General features: G+C 51.9%; 1 protein-coding gene and 1 pseudogene across 1 annotated transcript; one reads left to right on the top strand and one right to left on the bottom strand.

The window, feature by feature from the left end:
* The first annotated feature begins 465 nt into the window (after nucleotides 1-465).
* LOC115642534 (non-structural maintenance of chromosomes element 3 homolog) lies at nucleotides 466-6,254 on the top strand. The gene is given in 4 exon segments (XM_030546160.1): nucleotides 466-588; nucleotides 2,836-2,931; nucleotides 5,656-5,908; nucleotides 5,911-6,254. Coding segments are annotated over 4 exon segments (816 nt in total).
* A 19,741-nt stretch (nucleotides 6,255-25,995) lies between these two features.
* Nucleotides 25,996-27,343, bottom strand: LOC115642561 (annotated as a pseudogene).
* Nucleotides 27,344-27,350: the final 7 nt, after the last annotated feature.

The raw sequence follows: 27,350 nt of genomic DNA, 5'->3' as shown, positions 1-27,350 counted from the left end.
TCAGCTGCCGTTCCTTCCAGCAACTACAGAATTAACTTCTCCCTTCTTCCTTAAATCACTTGCTTGTCTCCCAACAGCCACTTTTATCCACTCAAATCACCATTTCAAGTATTGTCCTGGGTATTTGAAATCCCCATGCTTACACTTCCTTACTCCTTCCTTCCACTACACCCTCAAAATTTTCCAACCTGTTTTCCAATCTCTCTGTCTGTTGCCTGCCCGCTTGGGCCCGTTCCTGCTTTCCTCGCTGAACCATCCCTTCAATGGGCATCGGCTTGTTCCACTACCAGTTTAGCTAGGATGATGGGCTTCTCAACTAGCCCCCTCCCTTCCTGGTCTCTTCCTTTAAACATTCTTACAAGACTACCCAAGTCCTCCCTCGTGAGGCTTGCCACCTGGGCAAAAACGCATGGCCCGTTGGCATATAACTATTCAGTTTCCTCTTGTAGCAAACACACTGCTATTATGGTGTATGCTGAGCCCAAATGGTTACATTTTGACAAGTCCCTGAAGGACCAGTACTTGCTTAGCCAGGTCTTCCTTTTCTACCTGGAAGTCCTGTCTCAAGGCCTGCAACTTGCCCTGAGCGTAAGTTTGAGTTGTTTGCCTGGTTCATGATGTGTGCTCTCAATTGCTCAATTCTAGTTATCAAGTACACATCTCTTCCTTTTTCTCCAACTTCTCTATTGCCCAGTCCTGCTACAACTGGGGGTAGATCCACCTGCCACCCTTCCCGGTCAAGCAGGGTGGAGAGAGAAATGCTAAACCTCTCTCCGGTTCTCAGACTTACTGCGGCTGAAAGTGGGCACACCTTTAATCATGTAGTCCTCAACATATAACACCAACAGTACCAAGCAGAGCAAACATAAAATAACAAGAGTAAAACAAATAGATGGTGTAAATTCTGCAGGGCTCCCCCTTTTTCAATTGCTCACCAGACTGTGACAAATTTCTGTTACCTATCTATCCCTCATGTCAGATGATCAGGCTGACACTGCAGGATCGTTGGGGGAAGATAAAGAAAACACACCATATGACTGAATTTTAAAGCTTTCATTAATAAAATAATAGAACAACAACGGAGAGTGTTGGGAACACTCCCACATCATTCAGGAAAAACATTAATGCCCTAAGCTACTTTCATACTCACATATGTCCAGACTGGCCACGTCTGTGTGTAATGTTCAGAGAAGAGGAATAGGTGGACGGGAGATTATCCTGTATACAGCTTGTCCAGAATTTCCAACATGCTTCCGCTCTTGGGAGGGCTGTTCTTTTACACCCTGGAAACTCCTGCGGCGTCTCTTTCAGAGATTCCAGTCCAGGTCGGCTGTGTGTGGCTTCTCCAGTGTCACCAAGCCACACCGGCTCTGAGGTCACAAAGGCAGACTGTTGGATCTCACTGGACAGTTAGGCTTTGCAAATGTAATCTCAGTTCTGTAACTTGTATTGCCTTTGGTTTGCCGCTGTCTCTATTTTTTTCACAGCCAACTGGGGCCAAAAGCAGTTTTTCCTTGGACTTAGCATGGTCTGCATTGATTCTTGACTTTGAACGCAGAGCAACTTTCTCTATCTCTGGGCCAAGCTGAATTTCAAATTAACCTGTTCCTTTCCTCAGTAGACAGATTGCTCACACTATGTATGTACACACACACACACACACACACACACACACACACACACACACACACACACACACACACACACATGTTATTCCCAAATACCACGATGCATCTGTACCTTATGTCTGGACCCAATACCATGAGGTGGTATGACAACCTCTCAGCACCAGCACATACTTAATGCATTTCCCTATGCATTACCTTGTCGGCCAACCAAGCTGTTCCCCAGTACTGCTTCAACCTAACCTTGCTGGGGGTGGCAAAACCGTTCCCCAGTACCGCTCTGCATCTGATCTTGCTGCACAGTCAATAAGTTCAGATGGCGTAAGCCCAACAGGGACAGAAGGCCCCACGGACAGTCCTCCGACACCCCAATAGAGATTTCAAAAGGTCTCATACCTCTCTTGTGGCACCATGGGATTCGAAGGGGAACGATCCATAGCAGCTGCCTGTGTCTCAGTAGGCATTGCCATCCCGGACAAGCCCCCAAGTTGTCGGAGAAAAACTCAGTTCTCGCCTTTTCTTTGGGTGCAGCAAAATCAAATACTTTATTATTTCTCCAGCAGTTGCAATAGAGGGAGGGAGTGCCCTAGGACACAGGGTCGCTACAGTCCCGGACAGGTCTCTCAACAGGTAAACAGTTCCAGCAAGCATTTATACCTTTGTTACAGAGAATAACAAGCAATAATACAGACAATAATGAGCCACTGCTTCATTTTGTTTATACATAGGCCATCCTGCTATCTTATTTTTCTCACTTCTAGAAGACGCCGGTCTACATATTTGGTTATCAGTGCAAGGTCGTGACAACTTCTCACACAGTTCTTTTCCACTCGCCTCTCACCATCCTCATTTCTACAAGTCTCGCGTCATTAGGGTTACAGCTGGCCTAACTCTTGTTAACTGCTAGCCTGACTCTTGCTAACAGACTAACATGCATTAAGATCCCCTACAAATCCTTGTCAATTCTTTCCCTACTTCCAAAATGTCAAGGAAGAAGACTGGAGCCTGGAGGTCCTAGAATAGTTGATCTCCATTCACAGATGTTATCGCCTTTGGGGCCAGCGCTACAATTGGGAGATGGATCTAGGGTGATGTCAGGCAATTCCTTTTGAATCCTCTAGGCCTTGTGGAGAGGAGCTTGGAGTTTTTACTCAGGCTGACTTTGCTTTCCTTCTTCTTAGAGGTGTTTGTCTCTTTCTCGGTCTGTTAGTTGGAGGATGAAGATGAGGAGGAGCTGGTGCTGGCCCTCAAATCATCATCCGACATAGCGACCTCCCCACCATACAACCCAAACCTCTCCTTTTCTGTCTGTTGGCTCCTCCTTGGCACGGCTGGGCCTGGCCACTCGTGTCTCGTGCTGGCTCAGTCCTAGAGCAGCAGCAGCTTCCTCCCCATCTCTCATCTGTTCCAGCCCTCAAGCAGCAGCAGCTTCTCCCCTCCCTTCCCCGGACTCCTCCAGCATTTCCCAAGCTTTCTGCTGCACTTTGCTACTCCCCGAGGCTGCAGTGAAAACTGTGGAGGAACATTACCCAAAGCTTCTTTGCTAACACATGGTGGTATTTGATGGCAATGTACAGAATGTTTAAATCCGATTGGAATTTGAGTTATGTTCTTTTGCTCTGAAATAAAAAATCCCCTGATGGATGTGTCTTGTCCAAATGATTTGCCTATGCGAAAGTGAGAGCTAAAAATCACCATTCCCTGGCTCATTAATCCTAGACTAACTCAGGGGGAATATGTGCCAAAATATGATAGCCTTGCTGTAAACTCCAATTCATTACAGTGGAATTCATCTCCCAGATTTAAAAAAAATGTTACTGAGTCAACTCTAAAGGCTTGTGCTTTATGTTCTTCCTTCCCTGCCCCAGAAGCTTATTCTCTGTTCTGTGTACCAGGGGCTCAGAAAATGGATGTTTAACAGCAAAAATTATCCAACTGACGTTTTGCATCCAAACTTATCCCTTGTGATCTCAGCTGTCTAATGAGAGGAAGAAAGTTCAAAACTGAAAAAATACAAAGTGTGGTAGAGCTGACAGAAGTGACTGTGTGTAGGCTGCCACTCAGCCCTGAACGACTTATTTCTGTTCCAGTAGTGTCCACATGCCCCAGCTGAATGTGGAAGCCCATTGTGCTAGTTACTGGATATACAAATAGTTAAGAGAGTGTCTTTTGCCTTGAACTTACAGTTTAAATAGACAAGACACACACAGGGTAGAAGGGGACAGTGGCAGAATGAGGGGAAAGTGACTTACCCAAGGACCTACAGCAGAACAGTGCTAGAGCCCAGCTTTCATAGCTCCCAGGCCCATGCCTCTCCATGCTGCCTCAGAGCTTCTCCGTCCTCTGCAAGGACCTCCGGACAGTACAGGAGGTTTGATACCACGTCTGATGTCGGCAGCCAGGCACAATAAGATGCCCAAGAACGAAGGGCGTGTCTACACTCGCCATTTAAAGTGGAAAAAGTCCCGTTTCTATGCAAAAGCAGTGGGAGCGTCTACACTTGTCAATGACTTTTTGCGGTGAAACTCCAGAATTTTCACCGCAAACAGAAAACCACCTCGCTGAGGGACATCCAACTCTGACCGGTGATGCTTTTGTGGTGATGTGCACGTGAAGACACCTTCTTCCTGTTTACAGAGCTTCAGCCTCCAGAAGTGACCACTCTGCCCAGCAGCTCTGCTCCTCTGACATCAGGTAAACAGACACCTGCCCTTCCCTCTGTGAAGCCCTGGGAACTTTGAAAGAAACTGTTTTCTTGGCAAGTGCTCACTTATCAGCTACTGGAGCTAATCAGTGTTTGGGGAGAGGTGGCTGTGCAGGGACCCAGGATGTCCAGAGATCACCACTACCCCCTTCCCACAAGGCCCATGGTGAAAATGGAGAGAGTTGTACTGTGGGAGAGCTCCCCTCAGGGCCATGGAAGTGCTGCAAATGTAAACGCTCTCTGTGGCCTGTGGAAGTGAGGACACAAACCAATGCTTTTCTTTCATGGGTCACTCTCACCCATTGAAACTGAACTCTGCAAGAGTAGGCATTGCTCAAGCGTCACCCTGAATTTCCTAGCTTTCACCTGTTTCAGTCGACCCCTTGAATGGGATGTTGGCTGAGTGAATTTACATTTAAATGCAAACTATCTTGGTCCCAGGGTGAATGCAGAATCAGCTTTTATAGTGACAGCTGTCAAGATTCCTTCCGCACTCTGAACTCTAGGGTACAGATGTGGGGACCTGCATGAGAACCTCTAAGTTTAATTACCAGTTTAGATCTGTTTTACTGCCACCACCCAAATTAGTTATGAGTCATTTGGGAAACTCAGTCTGGGGGGAAGGTAGACAATCTCCCTCCCAGTAGCCTTGAGAGACTTCTCCACCAAGTTCCTGGTAAACACCGATCCAAACCCTTGGATCTTAAAACAAGGAGAAATTAACCATTCCCCCTCCTTTCCCCCCACCAATTCCTGGTGAGTGCAGATCCAACCCCCTTGGATCTTAAAACAAGGAAAAATCAATCAGGTTCTTAAAAAAGAAGGCTTTGAATTAAGGAGAGGTAAAATCATCTCTGTAAAATCAGAATGGAAAATAACTTTACAGGGTAACCAGATTCATAGAGCCCAGGGGAACCCCTTCTAGCCTTAGGTTCAAAGTTACAGCAAAGAGGGGTAAATCCTCTTAGCAAAAGGCACATTTACAAGTTGAGGAAACAAAGATAAAACTAAGCTGTCTTGCCTGACCGTTACTTACAAGTTTGAAATATGAGAGACTGGTTCAGAAAGATTTGGAGGGCATGGATTGATGTCTGGTCCCTCTTAGTCCCAAGAGAAAACAACCCCCAAAACAAAGAGGACAAACAAAAGCCTTCCACCCCACCAAGATTTGAAGGTATCTTCTGTCCTTATTGGTCCTTTGGGTCAGGTGTCAGCCAAGTTGCCTGAACTTCTTAACCTTTTACAGATAAAAGGATTTTGGTGTCTCTGGCCAGGAGGGATTTTATAATATTTTACATAGGAGGGCTATTAACCTTTCCTTTATAGTTATGCCAACACCACAACAGCCTTAGCTCACAGTGGCACCTGGGGCCTTGTAGGGGTCCACACATCCTGGTCAGCAACCTGCCGTACCTAGAAGTGGAGAACCTGAAACAGGATGATTGCACAGCAGACCTGGGCCTCCTCACTGTCATCCTCAGCTTCCTCTTCATGAAGGGCAATGCTGCTAAAGAATCTGCTGTGTGGGAGCTGTTGAGGAGACTGCGAGTTGACCCTGGAGTGAGACACGAGGTCTTTGGGACGTCAAGAAATTGGTGACTGAAGAATCTGTCCACCAAACGTACCTGGAATACAACCGCATACCCCACACAATTCCACCCGAGTTTGAGTTCTGGTGGGGGGCACGGGCTTCCAAGGAGACGTCCAAGATGCAGATCCTGCACTTTGTCACCAAGATCCAAAACAAGGACCCCAGAGCCTGGAGCACCGAGTACACTGAGGCGGCAGCTGAGGAGGCAGCTGTGGGGGGCCTGTTCCAAGACATTAGCACCACTGGAGACACTGGTGGGGCTACATCTCTCCTGGTTCAGCCCTCGGGGCTTTGGTGTGTCTTTATCCATGCTTTCAAAAGAGGAAGGGAATAGGACAAACATTTTGGCTCCCCTCTTGACACATTTAACTGGGTCCAATGCATATAAAATCTAATCTCCCCCTTCCTGTGTCCTGCACCGGCCAGGCTCCTGCAGCTCCTCCTTCAGGAAAGGGATGTGGCATTCTGTTGAGCTGGGTCACCCTACATCTTGGGAGCAGGTCATTCACCATAGGGGGAAGCATCATGCACCCCACTCCCAGACAGGCTGCGCAACACAAGGAACCTGAAACTACAGGCTGGGACTTTGTTACTGCCCCTGGGTGTGTGCATGAGGGGTTGGATTTCCTGGCACAGTCCTGAGAGGCTAAGATGGACAAGATTTCTCTCTCCTCCTTATGACGCCCATTTAGATACCTGAAGACTGCTGTCATGTCCCCTCTGTCTTCCAAGCTAAACAAACCCAATTCTTTCAGCCTTCCTTCATAGGTCATGTTCTCAAGACCATTAATCATTCTTGTTGCTCTTCTCTGGACCCTTTCCATTTTCTCCACATCTTTCTTGAAATGCGGTGCCCAGAACTGGACACAATACTGCAGTTGAGGCCTGACCAGCACAGAGTAGAGCAGAAGAATGACTTCTCGTGTCTTGCTCACAACACACCTGTTCATGCATCCCAGAATCACGTTTGCTTTTTTTGCAACAGCATCAGACTGTTGACTCATTTTTAGCTTGTGGTCCACTGTAACCCTTAGATCCCTTTCTGCCGTACTCCTTCCTAGACAGTCTCTTCCCATTCTGTATGTGTGAAACTGATTTTTCCTTCCTGAGTGGAGCACTTTGCATTTGTCTTTGTTAAACTTCATCCTATTTCTCCTTCATCCCATCCCATTTACCTCAGACCATTTCTCCAATTTGTCCAGATCATTTTGAATTATGACCCTGTCCTCCAAAGCAGTTGCAATCCCTCCCAGTTTGGTACCATCTGCAAACTTAATAAGCGTACTTTCTCTGCCAATATCTAAGTCGGTATTGATATTGAACAGAGTCGGTCCCAAAACAGACCCCTGCGGAACCCCACTTGTTATACCATTCCAGCAGGATTGGGAACCATGCCTTACTAAATTCTAGGTACACAACATCCACTGCTTTTCCCTTATCCGCAAGACTCGTTCTCCTATCAAAGAAAGCTATCAAATTGATTTGACACGATTTGTTCTTTACAAATCCATGCTGGCTACTCCCTATCACCTTACCACCTTCCAAGTGTTTGCAGATGATTTCCTTAATTACTTGCTCCATTATCTTTCCTGGCACAGAAGTTAAACTAACTGGTCTGTAGTTGCCTGGGTTGTTTGTATTGCCCTTGTTATAAATAGGCACTATGTTTACCCTTTTCCAGTCATCTGGAATCTCTCCTGTCTCCCATGATTTTCCAAAGATAATAGCTACAGGCTCAGATACCTACTTTATTAGCTCCTTGAGTAGTCTAGGATTCATTTCATCACGCCCTTGTGACTTCCAGGCATCTAACTTTTCTAAGTGATTTTTAACTTGATGGCAAACTCTGAGCAAGAATCTGATGCTGTAAGTAGTGGGGAGTCTGATATCCTGCAGATTTTGACTATGTAAATATTCTCATTCACTCAGTACCTGTATCTTTCCCATCCTCTAATCCCATGTGGTTGGCATTTATAATTACTTCCTACAATGGTAGTCGTCTAGCTGTAGTTGCCCACAGGTGGCAGAACTATGGTGACTAAATGCGCATGGGTCTCTGAAGCAGACCATCCTTTCTGCTTCTGATCAGGACACTGGCCACTGACTGTGCCATGTAATCCCAGTCTTCCAACTCACTCTTCAGGTTTGTCCTTCTGCTGTGGCACTGCTTAGCCTCCATGGAACTCGGTCACTGCTACCATGGCTTCCTCTCTCCTATTAGTGCTGGAATTGACTTACTGATCAAAATCTGGCTGCCAGGCTAACAGGCTAACTGCAGGTATATTGGTCTGGCTCCTACAGCTACTGCATGGGGAAGTCTTCTGATCCGTCTGAAAACAGTGCAGTAGTCCAACCTCTTGAAAGGAACCGTGGCTCCCCTAGGCCTTATCTAGCTTTGTCCCTAGCCGTTGGGATTTTCAGACTTGCAACCTGACGCTCTCTGCTGCTGTCTCCTTCCTAGACTAATATCAAGGGCCTAGAGTCAGAGGTCAGCAGCCTGTGAAAAGAGAAGGAAGAGCTGATCCTTGCATCTCACACTGCAAAGGATGTTAACCAGGCAAAGCAAGGTTGGCTAGGAAGGCCAAGGAGATTGGTTCCAGCAGAGGCTCGTTTCTCTAATCAGCAGCACTTGGGCTGGCAAATAAAGCCCTGCTGGCCACTGCTGCACATACTGATAACTGGAATAAAACAGCAAATCCTAAATTCCAAACTGTTGCACTGAATGGGCTTGTCTGCTTCATGACTAATGTCCCAGGTGATGAATCTGCTGGCTCAGCACTCTTCAGGTGCTGGGTGTAGTTTTTATCAGCACACTACACAATGACCCAAGGTAGAGAATTCCATTCACACCCTTACCAGACAGTGACGGCTCTGGGGAATCTCTTGTCAAAACTTAACTACTTCATTGAGACAATGAATGTGTTTTGAGGTGTGGAAGGGTTCACGTTGGGCGCTAGGAAGGGGCCTGCTGTATCAGGTTTTTACTCTACAGGCTGGCATAGAGTGTGAGGGGGGAAATACCCTCAACTCTGAATGAGTAAATTTTCAGTTTCTCTTGTAGAGAATCTATTCTGACCTAGCGCATCCTGCTAGGAGTTGTGATGAGGACGGGGAGGCCCTTGAGGCAGAACACCCAGAACAGGGAGCCAAAGAATCATTCTTAGCCCGGCTGCAGACTCTGATCTTGGCTAGTTCTTCTTCGAGTGATTGCTCATATCCATTCCAGTTAGGTGTACGCGCCGCGCGTGCACATTCGTCGGAAAACTTTTACCCTAGCAACTCAGTGGGCCGGCATGTCGCCCCCTAGAGTGGCGCCACCATGGCGCTCCATATATACTCCTGCCGGCCCACCCGCTTCTCAGTTCCTTCTTACCGCCCGTGTCGGTCGTTGGAACAGTGGAGCGCGGCTTAGCTGACCTCCACTTCCCTAGCTACTCGTTTTCTCGTATATAATTATGCAGTTATAACAGTTTTATATATATATTTGTATGGTTATACGTGTTTTCTTTGCTAACATGGTTAGTTTAGTTAGCGGGGTTCAGGAAGTAGCCCCTTCCATGAGCCCAGTGCCGGAGCCATGCATGGCTCACCGGGTTTTAAAAGGAGCCCGGCCTGCCAGAAGCCGCGGCCGAAGAGAGATCTACATGACTCCTGTTTGAAGTGCCTCAGGGAATCACACTTGACAGATAAGTGCCCCATTTGCAAGGCTTTTAAGCCGAGAACAAAAAGGTGCGGGACTTTCACTTACCCCTCCACCTTGGGCGCCGAGCGATGTTCAAGCGGCGGGCAGAAGCGCCTCCTCGGCACCGGACCCCGCCGGTACTACCAAGGCCTTTCGGCACCGACCGTCGCCGGCACCGATGTCGACTCGGCACCGCTCCCTTCTTCCGAGGTCGAGAGAGCCTACGATTCCTGCTGGTGCCTGGTGGCTCCCCAGCACGCGCCGTGGTTGAGCCCCCTGCTCCCGCTGCTTCCGTGCCACCTGCATCGCAGCCAGAGAGCTCGCCTAAGTTGCGTTACCCGGCACCGACACCTGCAGAGGCACCGATGACTTCGGCTCCGTCGATTCCAGTCCCCCAGGACCACTGAATCCGGTGCCTGGCGGCTCCCCGGCTCGCGCCGTGGTAGAGCTTACTGCTCCTGCTGCTTCTGTGCCAACTGCACCACAGCTAGAGAGCTCGTCTAAGATGGCTCGCCCGGCACCGACGACGTCGGCACCGTTGATCCCGGTCCCACGAGGGCCGTAGAATCCGGTGCCTGACGGCTCCCCGGCACGCGCCGTGGTTGAGCGTATTGCTCCTGCTGCTTCCGTGCCAGCGGCACCACAGCCAGAGGGCTCGTCTAAGTCGGATCGCCCGGCACCGGCACCTGCTGCGGCACCGATGACGGCACCGTCGATCCCGGTCCCACAAGGGCCGTAGAATCCGGTGCCTGACGGCTCCCCGGCACGCGCCGTGGTTGAGCGTATTGCTCCTGCTGCTTCCGTGCCAGCGGCAGCGCAGCCAGAGGGCTCGTCTAAGTCGGATCGCCCGGCACCGGCACCTGCTGCGGCACCGATGACGTCGGCACTGTCGATCCCGGTCCCACAAGGGCCGTAGAATCCGGTGCCTGACGGCTCCCCGGCACGCGCCGTGGTTGAGCTACTGCTCCTGCTGCTTCCGTGCCAACGGCACCGCAGCCAGAGAGCTCGTCTACGTCGGATCGCCCGGCACCGACACCTGCTGCGGCACCGATGACGTCGGCACCGTCGATCCCCGGTCCCGCAAGGGCCGTAGAATCCGGTGCCTGACGGCTCCCCGGCACGCGCCGTGGTCGAGCTAATGCTCCGGCTGCTTCCGTGCCAACGGCACCGCAGCCAGAGGGCTAGTCTAAGTCGGATCGCCCGGCACCAACACCTGCTGCGGCACCGATGACGTCGGCACCGTCGATCCCGGTCCCGCAAGGGCCGTAGAATCCGGTGCCTGACGGCTCCCCGGCACGCGCCGTGGTTGAGCTCCTGCTCTGGCTGCTTCCATGCCAACGGCACCGCAGCCAGAGGGCTAGTCTAAGTCGGATTGCCCGGCACCGACGCCTCTGAGGCACCGACAACATCGGCACCGTCGATTCCAGTCCCACAAGGGCTATCGAATCCGGTGCCCGACGGCTCCCCGGCACGCGCCGTGGTTGAGCGTATTACTCCCGCTGCTTCAGTGCTGACGGCACCGCAGCCAGACGGCTTATCTAACTCGGATCGCCCGGCACCGACACCTACCGAAGCTCTGATGACCTCGGTACCGTGGATCCCGGTCCCACGAGGGCCGTCGAATCCGGTGCCTGACAGCTCCCCAGTACGCACTGTGGTTGAGCCTGCTGTTCCCTTCACGCCGGAGATGTTACCAACGGCGAGGGCTCTCAGTGCCATGACAGAATCAGTGCTGCCTGACCCGGGCACCGCCGGTACGGGTAATACAGTCTCTTCAGGGGACTGTCCCCTGTCAGCACAGCAGAGCGGCACCGTTCATGATCACGGTCCCGCAGACACTCCAAGTCCTGTCGGCACGCCGGACACCACTGGCAGTCCCGGTGCTGTTTTCCTCGGTACTGGTCACACTCGCTGCACCGGTCGGTATCCCGTTCGCCGACCCGCTATCGGCACCGTTCCGACCTCTGGCACCGGGGCAGGTACCTTGACTCCTGTAGCCCTTCTCCGAGCCTCGAGATCTCGGTCGACCTCCCGACACCGTTCTGGTTGCGGGTCTGGATCTCGTTCCAGGTACCGATACGCCTCCCGATGCCGGTCCCCGGTGCCGAGTTGGGCAAGGTCCGAGTGAGTCAGAGACTCTGCCTGTGCCTTCTTTTAGTACTTCCATGGCCGTCCGGACACGCATCCGTGTCATCCCATATGCGCAGATTTTATGCTCAGGACCACGATCCTGATATGATGGCCAGCGGGCGCCAGCCCCGAAGCAGAAAGAGGCTTGGCGAATGAACAGGCTTGGCCGCCAGGTGTACTCTGCAGGGGCCCTGCAGCTCGGGGTAGCAAAGCAACAAGCCTTGCTTAGCTGCGATAATTATAGCACCTGAGTGAAGGAGTTTCTCCCTCAAAACTTCCACCTAGAGTTCGCTGCCGTCTTGGAGGACGGGGGGAAAGAAGGTTCCCAGAGCGTCCCTCCAGGCCTCGTTGGACGCAGCAGACTCTGCGGCCAGCACTCTGGCCTTGAGTGTCGCCGTGAGGTGCATTTCATGGCTTCAGGTTTTAAACCTCCGGCCGGAGCTGCGGTATGCCATTCAGGATTTACCCTTTGTTGGTAAAGGCATCTTCGCGGCAGAGACAGCCCCAGACTGCGAAGTCTGGTGGGCAATAGGGTCCTAATGCGTCTCAGCATGTATACGCCAGCGACCAAACGCAGGCCTTTCTGGCCCCAGCCGTCATACTCTGTGCCTAGCCAGAGGCAGAACTCTGGCAAACGGCAGGGCCAAGGTGGTCGCAGACGAACGTCAGGACCCCTAAAGAGCCAAAGTCAAGGTCCCTCGCAATTACCACTGGGACCAAAGACGGACCTTCCAAGGTTCACCTGAGGGCGGTGTACCAGTCGCAGGACGGGATCCCGATCCCGCTTTCTCCTGGCATGGCCCCAGTTACTTTCAGATCGCTGGGTCCTGCGCACGATGGAGCATAGGTACCACCTTTAATTTGCTCCAGCCCTGTCCCACTTCAGCGGACGAAAGGGGTAAGGGGTTTTACCCCCGTTATGCCCTAGTCCCCCACTCGAACACAGGTCTCAGACCTTCTTGGTCCTGCACGGACTCAACCGGGTTAGGATAAGGTTGGAGTTCTGCATGGTATCCCTGGGAACCATTATTCCATCCTTGCCTCCTGGGGGCTACTGTGCCGCCCTGGATATGAAGGACGCGTACTTTCGCAATGCCATCTTCCCTCCGCACGGGAGATGCCTCCGCTCTATAGCCGACAGTCAATACTCCCGGTTTACGGCCATAGTCGCCGCCTATCGTCGCTGATGTCGGATATGCGTTTTTCCGTATCTGGACGATTCGCTTATCCGCGGAGACTCTGAGAGACAAACCACTCAGCGCGTGGGCATCGCCACGGTCTTATTCACAGGTCAAGGCCTGCTGTTTATTATAGAGCAATCCACTCTGGTCCCCACGCAGAGGTTGGGCTCCCTAGGGGCTATCCTGGTCTCCTACCTAGCCGGAGCCTGCTTATCGCAACTGAGATTTTAGGCGATGGCAACAATCATCTGAGGTCTGAAGGCTTTCCCAACGACCTCAGCTCGTTCTTGTCTCAGTCTCCTGGGTCCATGGTTGCCCGCAAGTTTGTAACCAAACACGCCAAGCTCCGCCTCCGTCCTCTCCAAGTCCGGCTCACTGCCCCTGACGGCGGACGCCTCATCTCTCTGCTCGAGTGCTCATGGTCACCTCTGAGCTTAAGGCCTTTGGTCTTCTAGGGAGCAGGCGTTCCTCATCAATCCCCCAAAAAATGAGAGTAGTCCGCCTGGCATGCCAGGGGTTCCAGCGGCAGCTGCGAGGCCGTTGTATCTCGGTGTTTACAGCCAACACAACGACCAGGTGCTTCATAAATATTCAGGGGGGACATAGTCCTCCCCCCCCCTTTTTTTGTCAGGAGGCCATCCATTTCCGGGTCTTTTGCATGGCCCACTCGATGGAGCTGGCGACGTCCTTTCTCCCAGGCGTTTGGAACGTCCTAACTCTTTGCCTCAGCACGTCTTTCCTGCCTTACGAGTGATCACTCTGCCCCATGTGAGGCGTCCCGCTTTCCGGAAGTAGAGATGTTTCCTCACACAGACCTGTTCGCTCACCGCGAGAGCAGGAAATGCCAGGTGTTCTGCTCCTTCCAAGATCTCTCCTCGGAATCGATCTTGGACGCATTCCTGATGCCGTGGAAAGGCCAACTGCATTATGCCTTCCCACTGTTCCCACTGGTTCATTAGGTCCTGCTCAAACTCCGCAGGGGCAGAGCGTGCATCATCATGATCACTCCAGAATGGTCCAGGCAGCACTGACATACCACGTTACTCGGCCTGTCAGCCCAGACCTCATCACTCAGGGCAACGACAGGCTTCGTCACTCGGACCTGCAGCCTCTTCACCTCACGGTGGCTGCTGCGTTCCTGAGTCGGGGTGACAGGCAGCCTTCCACCTGGTCGACGTACCGGGCCTGGTGGAAGCGTTTCTTTTACAGCTGCAATTCGCTCGATCTTGCTCCTGCTGAGGTCTCGATCCCCTCTATTTGGCCTGCCTCTGGCCTTCAGCGGCAGGACCTGGCGGTATCAGCGCTGAGGATACACTCAGCAGCCATCTCTACCTTCCAGCAGGCTGAGATGGACGTTCAGTGTTCTCACGCTCTATGGGTTCGAGGTCCCTCAAGGGCTTGGAGCGCTTGCACCCTCGGGTGCGCCGCCCAGCCCCGACCTGGGACCTCAACCTAGTCTTGGCCAGACGGGTCTCTGAGATCAGAGCTCTTACGGGGGTTCCGCCGTACACTAGGTTTCAAAATGACAAGGTGCAGTTATGACCGCACCCGGCTTTCCTCCCTAGGGTGGTTTTGGCTTTTCATGTTACCCACAGCTCAACGCAATGGGCACAACCGTTGCACTCCTTGGACATCTGTGGAGTGCTCGCATTATATTGTGCTGACAGAACCATTTCCTAAGGTGCCCCAGCTCTATCCCGGTAGCGGGCCAAAGGGAGGGCTTGCTTGTTCTCCTCTCAGAGGATCTCATCTGGGGTGATGGCGGACATCCCCACTTGTTATGATTTGGCTCATATTTCCCCAAGCCACATCAACGTGCATTCTACCAGGGCTCAGGCTTCATCTGCCGCCTTGCTGGCTCGTGTTTCTACCCACGAGATCTGTCGCGAAGCTCCATTGGTCCTCGGTCCATACCTTTGCTTCGCAGTATGCCCTGGTTCAGCAGTCAAGAGAGGCTGTAGCCTCTGGCTCAGCAGGTTTATTCTGCCACATTTCACTCCGACCCCACCGCCTTTGTAAGGCTTGGGATTCACCTAACTGGAATGGATATGAGCAATCACTCGAAGAAGAAAAGACGGTTACTCACCTTTGTAACTGTTGTTCTTCGAGATGTGTTGCTCATATCCATTCCACACCCGCCCTCCTTCCCCACTGTCGGAGTAGCCGGCAAGAAGGAACTGAGGAGCGGGTGGGCCGGCAGGAGTATATATGGAGCGCCATGGTGGCGCCACTCTAGGGGGCGACCTGCCGGCCCACTGAGTTGCTAGGGTAAAAGTTTTCCGACGAATGTGCACGCGCGGCGCGTACACCTAACTGGAATGGATATGAGCAACACATCTCGAAGAACAACAGTTACAAAGGTGAGTAACCGTCTTTTCTTGCCCTTCTCGGTGCCTCGGTTTCCCATCAATAAAACAAGAATAATGCATACTTGATTTGATTTTTTGGGAAGGACTTGTTTATCTTTGTAGTGCTTTGCCATCTGCTGATAAAAGAGGCTAACGATAAGACTAGAATTAGAGTCTACTCCTATTTTTCCAGATGGCTTGGGGACGGGCTGAAACTTCTGGCTAATCAGCCAGTTAGATAAACAGAAGTACTCTTTTGATCTGGGTTCTAGCTTCGGACTGGGAGGCAAAGGTCTGGATACAGTGGGAGTTGCAGGCTGAAGTCACTCTGGGAAGCTGCTTTACCCAAGTGACTACTGTTGTCATTCTGGGCTATGAGCCAGTGAGCTCTGTGTGTCAGCCCCTCTCCTGCATATGTTGCCTGCCCTGGGCTATGGGCAGACACAGCCCCTCGGTGATGATTCCAGTGTCAGGGAAATTCCTGCATTAATGGTCCCTAGGAGGGGTCATGTCCGGGGCTGCAGGGCTCCGTGATGGGAGAGGCGGGCTCGCACGAGATGCTGCTGTGGATATAACAAGTTACGGGCTGCACTTTCGAACTGGATACAGTGCTGCAGCCATGGGACCGGATTGTGAATGGGTATATTGTTGCATTGGTGTAGTATGAATTATGCTCATTGCTGAATATTACTTAGACTTAAGAGGTTAATTGAGACGTTATTAGTGGGCTACCGGGGGGATGCGCTGTGGATTCAGATAGCTAGAAGTTTCAGATCAAGGGAAATTTTGATTAACTAGGAGTGTCCTGCATTCTAGTTCCAGACTCTACTGGTATGTCTGCACTGCCAAAAAAAAACCCAAAAGCTGCAGCGATGAGACTGAGAGCCTGGATCCAGTGAGTCAGGCTTGCGCTATGGAGCTAAAATAGCAGTGAAGACATTTGGGCTTGGACTGTAGCCCGGGCTCTGAAAACAGGTGAAGAAGGAGGCTCTCAGAGCCTAGGCTCCAGTCCGAGCCTGAATGTCTTCACTGTTGGTTTTAGCTCCATCGTGTTAACCCTGCAAGCTTGAGTCATTTAACCCGGGGTCTGGGCTAGCTGCTGTCTGTCTCTTTGGGAGTTTCAAGTTGTGGGTGTACTGCAATTGGCTCTTGTTCACCTGAAGGGAACTGGCCTCATGGCTGAGCTGTTCTTAGCTTGCTGAGGGTCAACCATTCTACTTACACCCTAGGAAATAGATTCCTAGTGTGCATCTCCCCTCCACCCTTCCCTTTGGATTGATTGAGTTGCTGAGAAGCACAGCCTGAGCTTCTAAACCCTGCTTTATACAATGGGCAAGCCCTGGGTTGAGTGAGGGATGGCAATTCTGGGTCTGGTTTCACGGTAAGGAGAAGAGAAGTCAGTTCCTCGAGAATAGCACTACTAGGCATATATTTCTAGGGTGATTCTTGCAAGCTGAGTGAACGACGCAGGAAAAGGCTCCAGGAGTTGGAAGGGCAAATGAATGAGCTAAAGAAGAAATTGAATGAACAGTCAAAACTCTTGAAGCTGAAAGAATCTACAGAGCGCACAGTGTCCAAACCCGAACCAGGAGATTCGGGTAACTAACACTACCATATGCAGCCTCTGAGCTCCATCTAATGGAGCAACTTCCAGCAAGAAGATAGTGAAAGCTTCCATTTGATTGGGTTGGCATCGCCCTGTGTTACAAGCAGTGGTGAGCTGGAGCCAGTTCCCACCGGTTCCCATGAACCAGTTGCTAAAATTAGACATGCGTGGAGAAGCAGTTTTTAAAGGGCCAGGAGGTGAGCAAAGAACTCCAGTCCATGGGCTGGACCATCGTGTTGCTCCCAGGATTCCCAGCTGGGGAGGCTGAGGCTCCCCCAGCCCCTCCCTCGCTTCCCCCCAGCTGCAGCATGGCCAGCCGAGCTCTGGAGTTGTCCTGCTGCCGCTTTTTGAGTGGCCCGGCAAGGTGTGTGTGTGTGTGTGGGGGGGGGTGCTGCAAGCTCCAGGGCTGGCCAGAAAGGAGAGGAGGGGGCAAGTGGGGCAATTGGCCCAGGCCCTGCAGGGGCCCCCAGCCCCACGAGTATGTCTCCTCCCGCCCTCTCCTTAAATCAGAACTTTTTATAGGGAGCTGGTTATTAAGATTTTGGCAGCTCATCACTGGTTACAAGACTCCTGTAATTGTAGTTCTGTGACTCGCGCCGCTAATGATGGCATGCATAGGAGGCTCTTATAGTATAAGCATAGGCCTGGGAGTCAAACCTGACCATGCTACTCATTCAATCCAAGTCTTGGGCTTTTTTGACTTTGTTATAACTTAGTTTCCACGTCTGTAAATCAAGATGGTTCCCTACGTCTTTAACCCAGTAATTCTTGATTGCACTGCCTGCCCTAGAGTCTACCACCTGTTCCAACAATGATGGCTGAGCACACCAGCTGGATCTGCTAAACTGATCACCAGTGAGATGGCTAATGTTTAAGAGGTTGACATTAGGCTTCAGACTTCTCATTGGCATAAGTGGGTGGAGTTAACATTGTGCAGAACTTGTCTCTGGCTGTTTGCAGACATGAGAAGAGAGTTTGCTCTGGGTCCATTTCTTGAAGGTTTTCTTCAACCATAAGGTCTAGAAGCAGAAATGCTTTGACACAAAAATGCTTTTAAACTGAGAGCTCTGGTTCTGGTACACCCCTGCAGTGGGTGTATTCTGGAAAAAGTTTGGCTGCATTTGAAAGGTAAACCAAGAGGCTTGTAATATGGCTATGACCCTAGTTAAGGGGTTTGCTCCTCCAGAGGCTATTGGCATCAGTAATTCAAAAAGCAGGTCAGGCAGCCGTTTCCTTCCTGCTTAATACTGCCTTGCGTGCAGGGCCATGCCATCTGGATCTGCTCTCCAAGTGGTCAGTGAAGGAAGACTGGATTCTTATAAATGTAGATGTACTACTCCACAGCTAAAGCTTAGAGCAGCCATGTTTTCGGTTAGCATGTCACTGTGCAGATGCTTCCTGACTGGCTTTCAGCAGCCTGGAGTCCTGCATCCAGAGTTGTGAATCACATTAAGCTAAGCAGCCGAACGGTTTCCACTGTGCTAGGGATGCAGGGAGGGGAAAGGATTGTATGTGGGGTGGGTTTTTTGCAGGCTGCAGCTGCTAACAAGCTGCTAAGTGCGTGAAGTAGTGGATAAATGGAAAGAGAGCCCACTCCAAGGAATAGAAGGAGCTGCTGGTTGAGTAAAAGTGGGTGTCAGCATGGTGGTGCCCTGCCTGATGCACCCCTTTGAATAATGAGCTAGCCCAAAGGTTGCCTGACTAGCCCACTGATGGAGGCTGGGTTAGATGGGTGTAAAACTGGGGAGGGCTATGGAATTTCCTGTCCTGTATAGAAGTAAATAGAGGCAACATAGTTTATTTGCCCCTAGACATGGAGGAGAGTTCAGAGGAGGAAGTAGGTGGCCGAAGACCCACTGTTGCGATGTCCAGTAGAATTTATTACAGGGGTAGGCAAACTTTTTGGGTATAGCATTCATGGCCAACCATACAATTTCTAACAAAATTGGGGTTGGAGTGTGGGAAGGAGCCAAGGCTCTGGTTGGAGGTGTTGGCTCCAGGGTGGGGCCAGAAAGAAGGAGTTAAGCATGTGGGAAGGGGCTCTGGGCTGGGGCGGAGGGAGTGCAGGGTGGGATGAAGGCTCCGACTGGGGATGCAGGCTTTGGGGTGGGGCTAGCAATGAGGTGTTTGGGGTGTAGGAGGCTGCTCTGGGCTGGGACCAAGGGGTTGAGAGGGAGAGGGATCAGGGCTGGGGCAGGGGGCTGAGGCATGGGGGGTGGCCCAGGGGTGCAGGCCCCAGGCAGCACTTACCTCAAGCAGCTCTCGGAAGCAGTGGCATGTCCCCCTCCAGCTCCTTCATGGAGGTGTGTCCAGGCAGATCTGCTGTGCATTGCCCTGTCCGCAGGTGCTGCCCCTGCTGCTCCCCATGGCTGTGGTTCCCGGCCAATGGGAGCTGTGGTGGCAGCGCTTGGGGCGGGGGCAGCATGTGGAGCAGAGCTCCCGGCTGCCCCTATGCATAAGAGACAGAGGCGGCACATGCTGCTGCTTCCGCGAGCTGCATGGAGTGGCCCGTGACCCCGCTCGCCAGTGGGAGCTCAAGGACCAGATTTAAACAGCTGGTGGGCCAGATGTGGGCCGCAGTTTGGCCACTCCTGGTTTATCATCTCCTGTCTTTCTCCAGAGTTGGCTTGAAAATGAAATGGAGGTTCTGGTTAGTACTAATGAGGCCCGGCACCATCTCTCTAAGCTTCTGGAGGATAGAAAGATCTTGGCCCAGGACTCCTGCAGCTTAGAGAAAAGAGGGAAGCTGGGGAGACTCCACCTCCAAAACTTCCGATGAGTGACGCACAGGGAGACATAGCTGAGAGCTACACTCTCTCACTGCTATGCTTGTTCTCTCCATTTGGGGTCTGTGAAGTCCTGTGAAGAGTAGATGAATGTTTCCACAGCCCCCCGGCTGATGAAAGGAATAGCAATGAAGTGGTGATTGTAGCAGAAGAGGGGACGGGGATCTGGTTCTGTTCCCTAAAGCAAGTCTGGCATGTCTGATTTCCTCCTCCTCCTCCTCCACTCCATTTATGCTTCCTCTAGGAGTGGCCTTTTCTTGGCCAAATCTCTAGGTCTCTTCTGTTAACCCTCAAAGTTACCCACCACCTAGAAAGACAATGACTGCCTAGCCTGACCTTTATAGACTGTGCTTTTCATTGCTAAAAGACATTCCTGCAAGATTTGCATAGGCACAGTCAAGATTTCAAGGGAGGAGAGGATCAGTGGCTATGACTTAAGAAAACATCATTGTTTTCACAAAGTTCCTATTATCCCTTGGTACAGACTTTCTGTCCCTTAACATTCTTACTGGTTCCTTGCATATTCAATCCTTCTCCAGGCCTTAGAGAACTGGGATTTTGGCCTTGGGCTTGTTACAGAGATTCATTCGACAATTTTCAGCAAAGAACAGAGAAACACCAATTAGGCCTCTAAAACGAAAATTTCTCTTACTAACTGTATTCTACTCTTATTCTTTATATGAGATGAGTCTTTGAAAAGGAATTGTTAAATACCAGCACACCCTCCCAAGGGGGGAAAGTATCCCAACATCTTTTACAAAAACCAAACCCATAGTGTGTAGAGTCTTGAAAGGACTTTTACATCAACGTCAACAGGCGTACCTGTACAAAATTAAGCTGTTTTATCTTTTACATATCGCAAGCAACTGCACCAAAAAAAAGGCTAGGTTTCCATTCTTCCTGGTGCTTTATGTGAGCTAATATTGCTGAACTAATGACAGTCTTACAATATGCACTTTGCAATTCTGTCTACTGTAGCAAGATACCTTAAGTTACAACAACCACATCTTAGGAAATAAAAGACTGAATAAAATCTTTTCTAGAAATACCCTCCTCTTTACCAGCATCCTCCCTCCCTCCACTTCAAAACCAATAAGCAGCCCTTTCCATCACAGACAAATAATGCAAGAGTTGGACAAAAATCCATTTTATGGAGCATATCGTTTGGTCCCGTCTGGCTGTTCTGTCTTGCTCTGCTCTGCTCTGTTAATCATATTCTGAGTGGCAATACTTCCAACCAGGGGATAAGCAGGGTTGCTGCCTGTAAGAAGGCAGCAGGTGGAAGGAGAACTTTAGAAATAGTTCGTGCTGGACTCCAGTTGTCTTTTAAAATGTCAAGGCAGGTCACTCCCTGGCTGTTAATATGACAGTGATAGATTCTTGTCTGAACCATAAGCTTTGGAGGCTTGAAGGGATGTTCTGGTGTCAATGTGATATCAAAGAAGAAAAGTGGAGCCTGGAGATCCTAGTATAGTTGATCTCCATTCATAGATGTTATCGCCTTTGGGGCCAGCGCTGCAATTGGGAGATGGATCTAAGGTGATATCAGCCAATTCCTTTTGAACCCTCTTGGCACTGTGGAGAGGAGCTTGGAGTTATGTCCTAGCTGTCCACACGGCCAGCATAGAATCTGCCCCGGGCTGCTAGGGGCACCTTGGGCTCCTCCCTTCGCCTGTCTATCGGCTTCACTCCGACGTGCTCACAGGGTTTCCTGCGCCCCTCTGTGTCCCGTGGAGCTCGATGCTACCTCGGTGGGAAGTCAGCCTCTGCATATTCCTCCTTTCTCTACACGGCGGCTTCTAGGGTGGCCGGCTGATGTCGCCATACCCAAACCCGCACACTGTCAGGGAGGCATTGTATAAACTGTTCAAGATCACTTGATCCATTATCTGTCCCACGGTGTGGGCATCGAGCCTCAACCACCATGTTGCCCAGTCTGTTAATTTTTGAGCAAAGGCCCATGGTCACATGCGCCCTGCCCATCAGGCTGCCCGAAACTTTTGCCAATACATCTCTACCGAAAGCCCGAGGCGGTCCAAAATCGCTGCCTTCACTGCATCATAGTCCCTGGCTTGGGCATCTGTCAGGGCCATATACACGGCCTGTGCCTCCCCAGTGAGATAGGGGGCCAGACATTGGGCCCAGATTGTCCAGTCCCATCCCACGCCCAGGGCCACCTGCTGAAAGGTACCCAAAAAGGCATCGGGGTCATCAGCTGGAGCCATCTTACAGAGGCTGAGGCCTGGATACCTGCTCCCCCAGCAGGACTCACCAGCTTGTGCAGGAGCTGCTGCTGCTGCACGGTCAACTGCTCCTTGATGAAGTCCTATAGGGCCTTCTGCTGCTCTGCCTGCCAAGCGAGTAGAGCCTGCCTCTCCACCTGGTGGGACTGCTGGAAGCACTGAAGTGCCTTCTGCATTTCTGTCTGTTGCTCGGTGAGCTACTGCAGGGTGCTCTCCATTGCTGGGTCGCCAAACTGTGTCTTTGGCACTAGACCCCGGACAAGCCCCCACTTGTAACAGGTCCTCCGTCCGCCCCTCTTCCTGAGGCCCACTGGCTGCCCCAATAAAGCACAGAGAGGCTGCTTCTTCTGCAGCATCCGTGGCTTTATTTACACGTGTTCTCCCACCACCAGTGATATGCTATATACAGATCAGGCCTTACAGTCTCCTCTTCCACCCAGAGTCTGCCCTCAGCCTAGAGATTGACCTTCCCCTGGCCATCACCCCCCTTCTTCTGGCTGCCAGCCAGCCTTTTTTGCCTTCAACCCTTAGGCCTGCAGGTGCAGCCAGTTCTAACGGCCAGGCACCAGACTTCTCCCCAGCCCCAATCTATTTCTCCTGATTGGGGCTGGCTGAGCAGGAGCTAATTAGGTGCCTTTGCAGCAGCACCCTGCTACAAATACATGTTAATGTTTGTAGACGGTATCTCTCTGTCTATATTATATAAATAAACTATTGTTGTGTTTAAAGTAAATAAGGTTTTTAAAATATTTAAGCTTCATTTAAAATAAAATTAAAATGCAGATCTTATCAATTTAGTGTGATCCCTGCCTGGGATCCTTGTCTGAGGTTTCAGCCACCAGCCCCGCTCAGCCCACTGCCGGTCTGCCGTCCAGCCGCTGACCCTGCTCAGCCCGCTGCTGATCCGGGGTTCCATTCACTCAGCCGGAAGCGGGCTGAGCGGGCCAGTGCTGGGCTGAAGAGGGCCAGCGGGGTGCTGAGTGCCTCAGTCTGCTGCCAGTCTGGGGTGCCAGCAGCACTCACCCTGCTGCCACTCTGGGGTTCCGACTTCCAGCCCCTTCCCTGTCGGGGTCCCAGTCACTGGCCCCATTCAGCCTCCTGCTGGCCTGGGTGAGCAGAACCTTGGGCTGTTAGCGGGCTGAAGGGCACCAGCGGCCGGGATGCTGGCTGGCAGGAGCTGGCGGATGGAAACCCAAACCAGCAGCAGCCTGAGCCGCTCAGCCCGCTGCCAGTCTCAGATCCTGGCCACCTGTCTCACTCAGCCTGCTGCCAGTTGAGTGAATGGAACCCCAGGCCGACAGCGGGTTGAGTGGCTCAGCTGGGGTCTCAGCTGCCAGCCTGCTCAGCCCGCTGCCAGCCTGGGGTTCCTTTGGGGTTTCCAGGCCTGCAGCAGGCACTGAGTGGGGCTGACGGCCAGGACCCCAGCTGGCAATGGGGCGGCAACCGGAACCTCAGAGCAGCGGCAGGCTGAACCACTCAGCCCACCGCTGTGTGCTATCAAAAATCAGCTCGCATGCCACCTTTGGCACATGTGCCGTAGGTTGCTGACCCCTGCTTTATACACTAGTAAGGAGATGAGCATATTACAGTTGTTGGAGGGCTCTATTTAGCAGTAACAGGGCTATAGGAAAGTCAGTCAACATTTTTTGTTTCTCTAATGAAAACTGGCTCACTCCCTTCCCCATATCAAACTTGTGACACATAATTGTCAACAACTTAATTTTCTGTTTTTGGCTAAGATACTGATTTTGTTTTAAAAAAAATTGAAATTGAATTCAGGATTGTTAGCAAGCTTTTTTAGCAAACAAAGTTGTTAAATGACAATCTAAATGGCAACTCAATACTGCTTTCATGTTTGGCTCACCCCCCAGCCAGCTGGTCCAACAGCTGCAGTAGAGGAGGAGATAGGTGGAAAACTGCAGGACCCCAAAATCCAGCTCTTGGGGTGCAGAGTGGCAACAGCAGCAGCAAACTCTCAGGTCCAATCCCACGCCAATGGGCACCGCCACCAGCCCAACGGATCATGGTGAAGTTAGCACAGCATGTGATCTCAGGGACGGGGCACCAATGGAGCCGCAGCAGCTCTCCCTGCCCTGTGCAGCTCCCCCCGGTTGAGATGGATCGCTGCCAGCCCGGAGTAGAGACACGCTGCCCAGCTAGGGTGACCAGATCCAGATGTCCTGATTTTATAGGCCAGTCCTGATATTTAGGCTTTGTCTTATATAGGCACCAGTTACCCCCATCTAGGGTGACCAGACAGCAAGTGTGAAAAATCAGGACAGGCGTGTGGGTTTGTAATGAGGTGGCCTGTCTCCCTGCCACCCCAGAGAGGGATAAGACCTTACGGATGCCAAAGTGGGCGGAGTCACTGGAGCCGGTGCCCGCCCCCCAGAGGTCAAGGAGCGGGACAGGAAGTATAAAAGCCCAGCCTCAGGGCTCAGAAGCTGCCTGGCTGCCGGAGGATGGCACCAAGACAGAGGTACTGGTAGAGGGGGAGGTCGGAAGTAGCCCAGAGGCAGCCGAGCCTAGTCTGGCTGCAACACACTCAGAGCCAATGTCAGTGTTTTGCGGCCAGAATCCCCACTGACACAGCAGCAGGCTTCCTGACGCTACTAGGACCCTGGGCTGGGATGCAGAGGAGTGGGTGGGCCTGCGTTCCCCCTGCCACCCCACTTACAGGTGGCTGTCTCCCCCTTGCCCTGACGCTCAGGCCCAGGAGCCTGGGCTTATACTGAACTGTTCGCTCAGCCCCTGCCTGAGCGTCTGAGCCCTGAACGATTGTTTGTTGCCCCACCCTGCCCTAGGCCCTGGGCCTCCAAGATGAGACTATCGGCTCAGCCCCTGCCTGAGGGCCTGAGCTCCTGTCCATTTCTTGACCACCAGGCTAACTCAACAGCACACTGGACTCGGGTAGTGAAGTGGCCTGGCTCCCAGCCGCCCCAGAGAGGGCGAACCACAACAGCAGATGTTTACATGGGTAATAGAAGCCTATATTAAGAGAGACCCAAAATTGGGACTGTCCCTATAAAAGTGGGACATCTGCTCACCCTGCCCCAACTCCCATCCTGATTTTTCGCACATACTATCTGGCTATCCCCAGCCCAGCCCTGTGTGACCATTCCAGTCCTGGCTGCCTGCCGAGGAAGTGAGTTACTTTCACTCCTCAGCAGGCAGCCAGCCAGTCGCCTTCCCCCACCCCTCCGCGCAGCACCTCACCCAACTGAGCCCTGATGGAGGGGAGGGGGGAAAGAGAGGGGGGTGCTCCTTGGGGGGGGAGGGAGAAAGGAGGGGGTGCTCCATGGGGCAGGGGGAAGGAGAATGGATGTTATGGGGGACAACAAAAGATACTGGTGTCAGAGCTACCGAGCCTGCCTCACCTCACGCTTTCCCCCCCCTTCCCTGAGACCCCAGCAGCCAATCCCCTCCTCAGACTGTGCTGCATTCAAGTCTCTCTAGCACCCAGCAGCCCTGCTCTTACATGCTCCACTGCTTCCGTCTGTCCAGGCTCCCGGCAGAGTGGTGCCCTCAGACCTCGTGGTGCCCTAAGCGACTACCTGTTCTGCCTATGGCTGAGGACGGCTCTGGCTTCTGGCCTCAGCCAGCACGTGGCCCAGTCCCATAGCCTCTGGGTAACGCCCGGGGCTGTATTACTGATGTCCACCAGGCCGACCGGAACTTCTGCCGGTACCGCTCTGCCAACAGGCCGACTCGATTCAGAACTGCTGCTCCTACGGCCTCATAATGTCTGTCTTGCTCCTCCCCCAATGCCATATACGCTGCTTGAGCCTCCCAGTCAAATAAGGAGCGAGTCGGAGGGTCCAGGTTGCCCTCTCCCACCTGGCATCTGTGGCTACCTGCTCAAAAGTCCCCAGGAAGGCGTCTGGGTCATTCACCGGGCTCATCTTACATAATCCCCAGCTCGGCGGCTGAGTTCCCTCTCCTGCCATAGGACTCACCAGCCATTGCAGGAGTTGCCCCTTCTGGCCTGCAAGCAGTACTAAAAAAAGTTTCTGAGCATGCATGGATGTCCCAGACGGTCAACCTGCCACTACCTCTTTGGTGCCACTTGTCATCACCATAGCTAGACTGAAGAGTTTTGTTACTGCGGATTCTTCAAGATGCGCCCATGTTGAAAATCATTGACATGGCGGCAGAGAAAAACCAGATCAGGATCAGTTTCCTCTGGGACTTTGTGATGTAGAGGTGTGGAATAGTCTTCTGACGGAGGAACCATCATTGTTTTCTTGCCTGGGATCCCCTCGACAGGATGCTTTGCCAAGGCACAGAATCTGCAGTACTCTGCAAAGGTCAGAACATAGCACTTTTCCTCAATGCAGGCAATACTGTTTTCATCCTGATGTCGGGATGCAAAGATCTCATTCTGATGCATGCTGGGATTGCAACCTCCCTGAGTGTGCTCTGGTCTGTAATACCACAGGAGACTCATCATTAGCTTCCTGTTTTCAGGTCTTCCCACAGCATCGATATCTTTGCCACATAAGGCATAGATTTCTTTCGTGGTCCTTATTTCAAAAGGACCGTATCTCGTACCCGGATAATTTCCCCATCTCCATGGCCTCTTACGAACAGCTGGCTCTGGCTCATTCACAACATACACAGCCTTTTCGCAGGCTGCACCCACGGATATCCAGCAGTTGGCTGCTCTCCTCCTGCTGATGCACTGAGCTGCTTTGGATGAGAGTGACCTCCTGCTGCGTTGCTATCACAGGCATGTAAACAACCCATAGTATTTCAAAGACCAGATTTGGAGCCACTGGGGCACTTGGAGTTCTGTGGACACTCTCGGGTCATGGTCTGGGGTTCCGAGTTGGGAGTCTGCAAGTGAGAAACTGGTTCTGCAGCTGGTTTCACATTAGACACAGGGCATCCTGAGAGTGGGTGGGCAGGTGATGCAGGGTGTCCTGCCACAGAGATTTGCAACTTTCTGCTGCAAAAGGCATTTTGTAGGGGTAGCTGTTCCGTCCTGTATGCACACTGCTAATCCTGCTCTCCGGCACATGCGTAACTCCACAAAGGCTGTAACTGTTAACAGCTGTTCCTTCTCCACAGCAGTATGGAGAGTTACACCAGTGAAGTGGCTGGAAAGGAGTACCTGATGGTAAGGAAGTTGGAGATACCAAGAGCCCCTCACACGTAGACTGCGAAAGCTCATCCTTAGGGTATACCGAGCAGTGAGAGTAGCCACTGTATCCACTTTGGCCATAATAAACATAAAACCCGTTCAATGGAGTCAAATCTGAAGATTCACACACACATCCACAATCCGTGTGATTTCCTGGCACAGGCAAGGGATGGAACTGCTGCATGGGTAAGGAAGGCTGATGAAATTCCTGTTTGGGAGTAGGAGATTTCTCGCTGGGTCTCCCATACTCAGGCTTCATGGAAGTTTGTCCACCCATAAGCAAAGGCAGTCTGTGATAAAAACCCTCTGTG

Source organism: Gopherus evgoodei, unplaced genomic scaffold (genome assembly GCF_007399415.2).
Source record: "Gopherus evgoodei ecotype Sinaloan lineage unplaced genomic scaffold, rGopEvg1_v1.p scaffold_41_arrow_ctg1, whole genome shotgun sequence".
In the NCBI taxonomy this organism is placed as follows: domain Eukaryota; kingdom Metazoa; phylum Chordata; order Testudines; family Testudinidae; genus Gopherus; species Gopherus evgoodei.
This window is presented reverse-complemented; position numbering and strand designations above follow the sequence as displayed.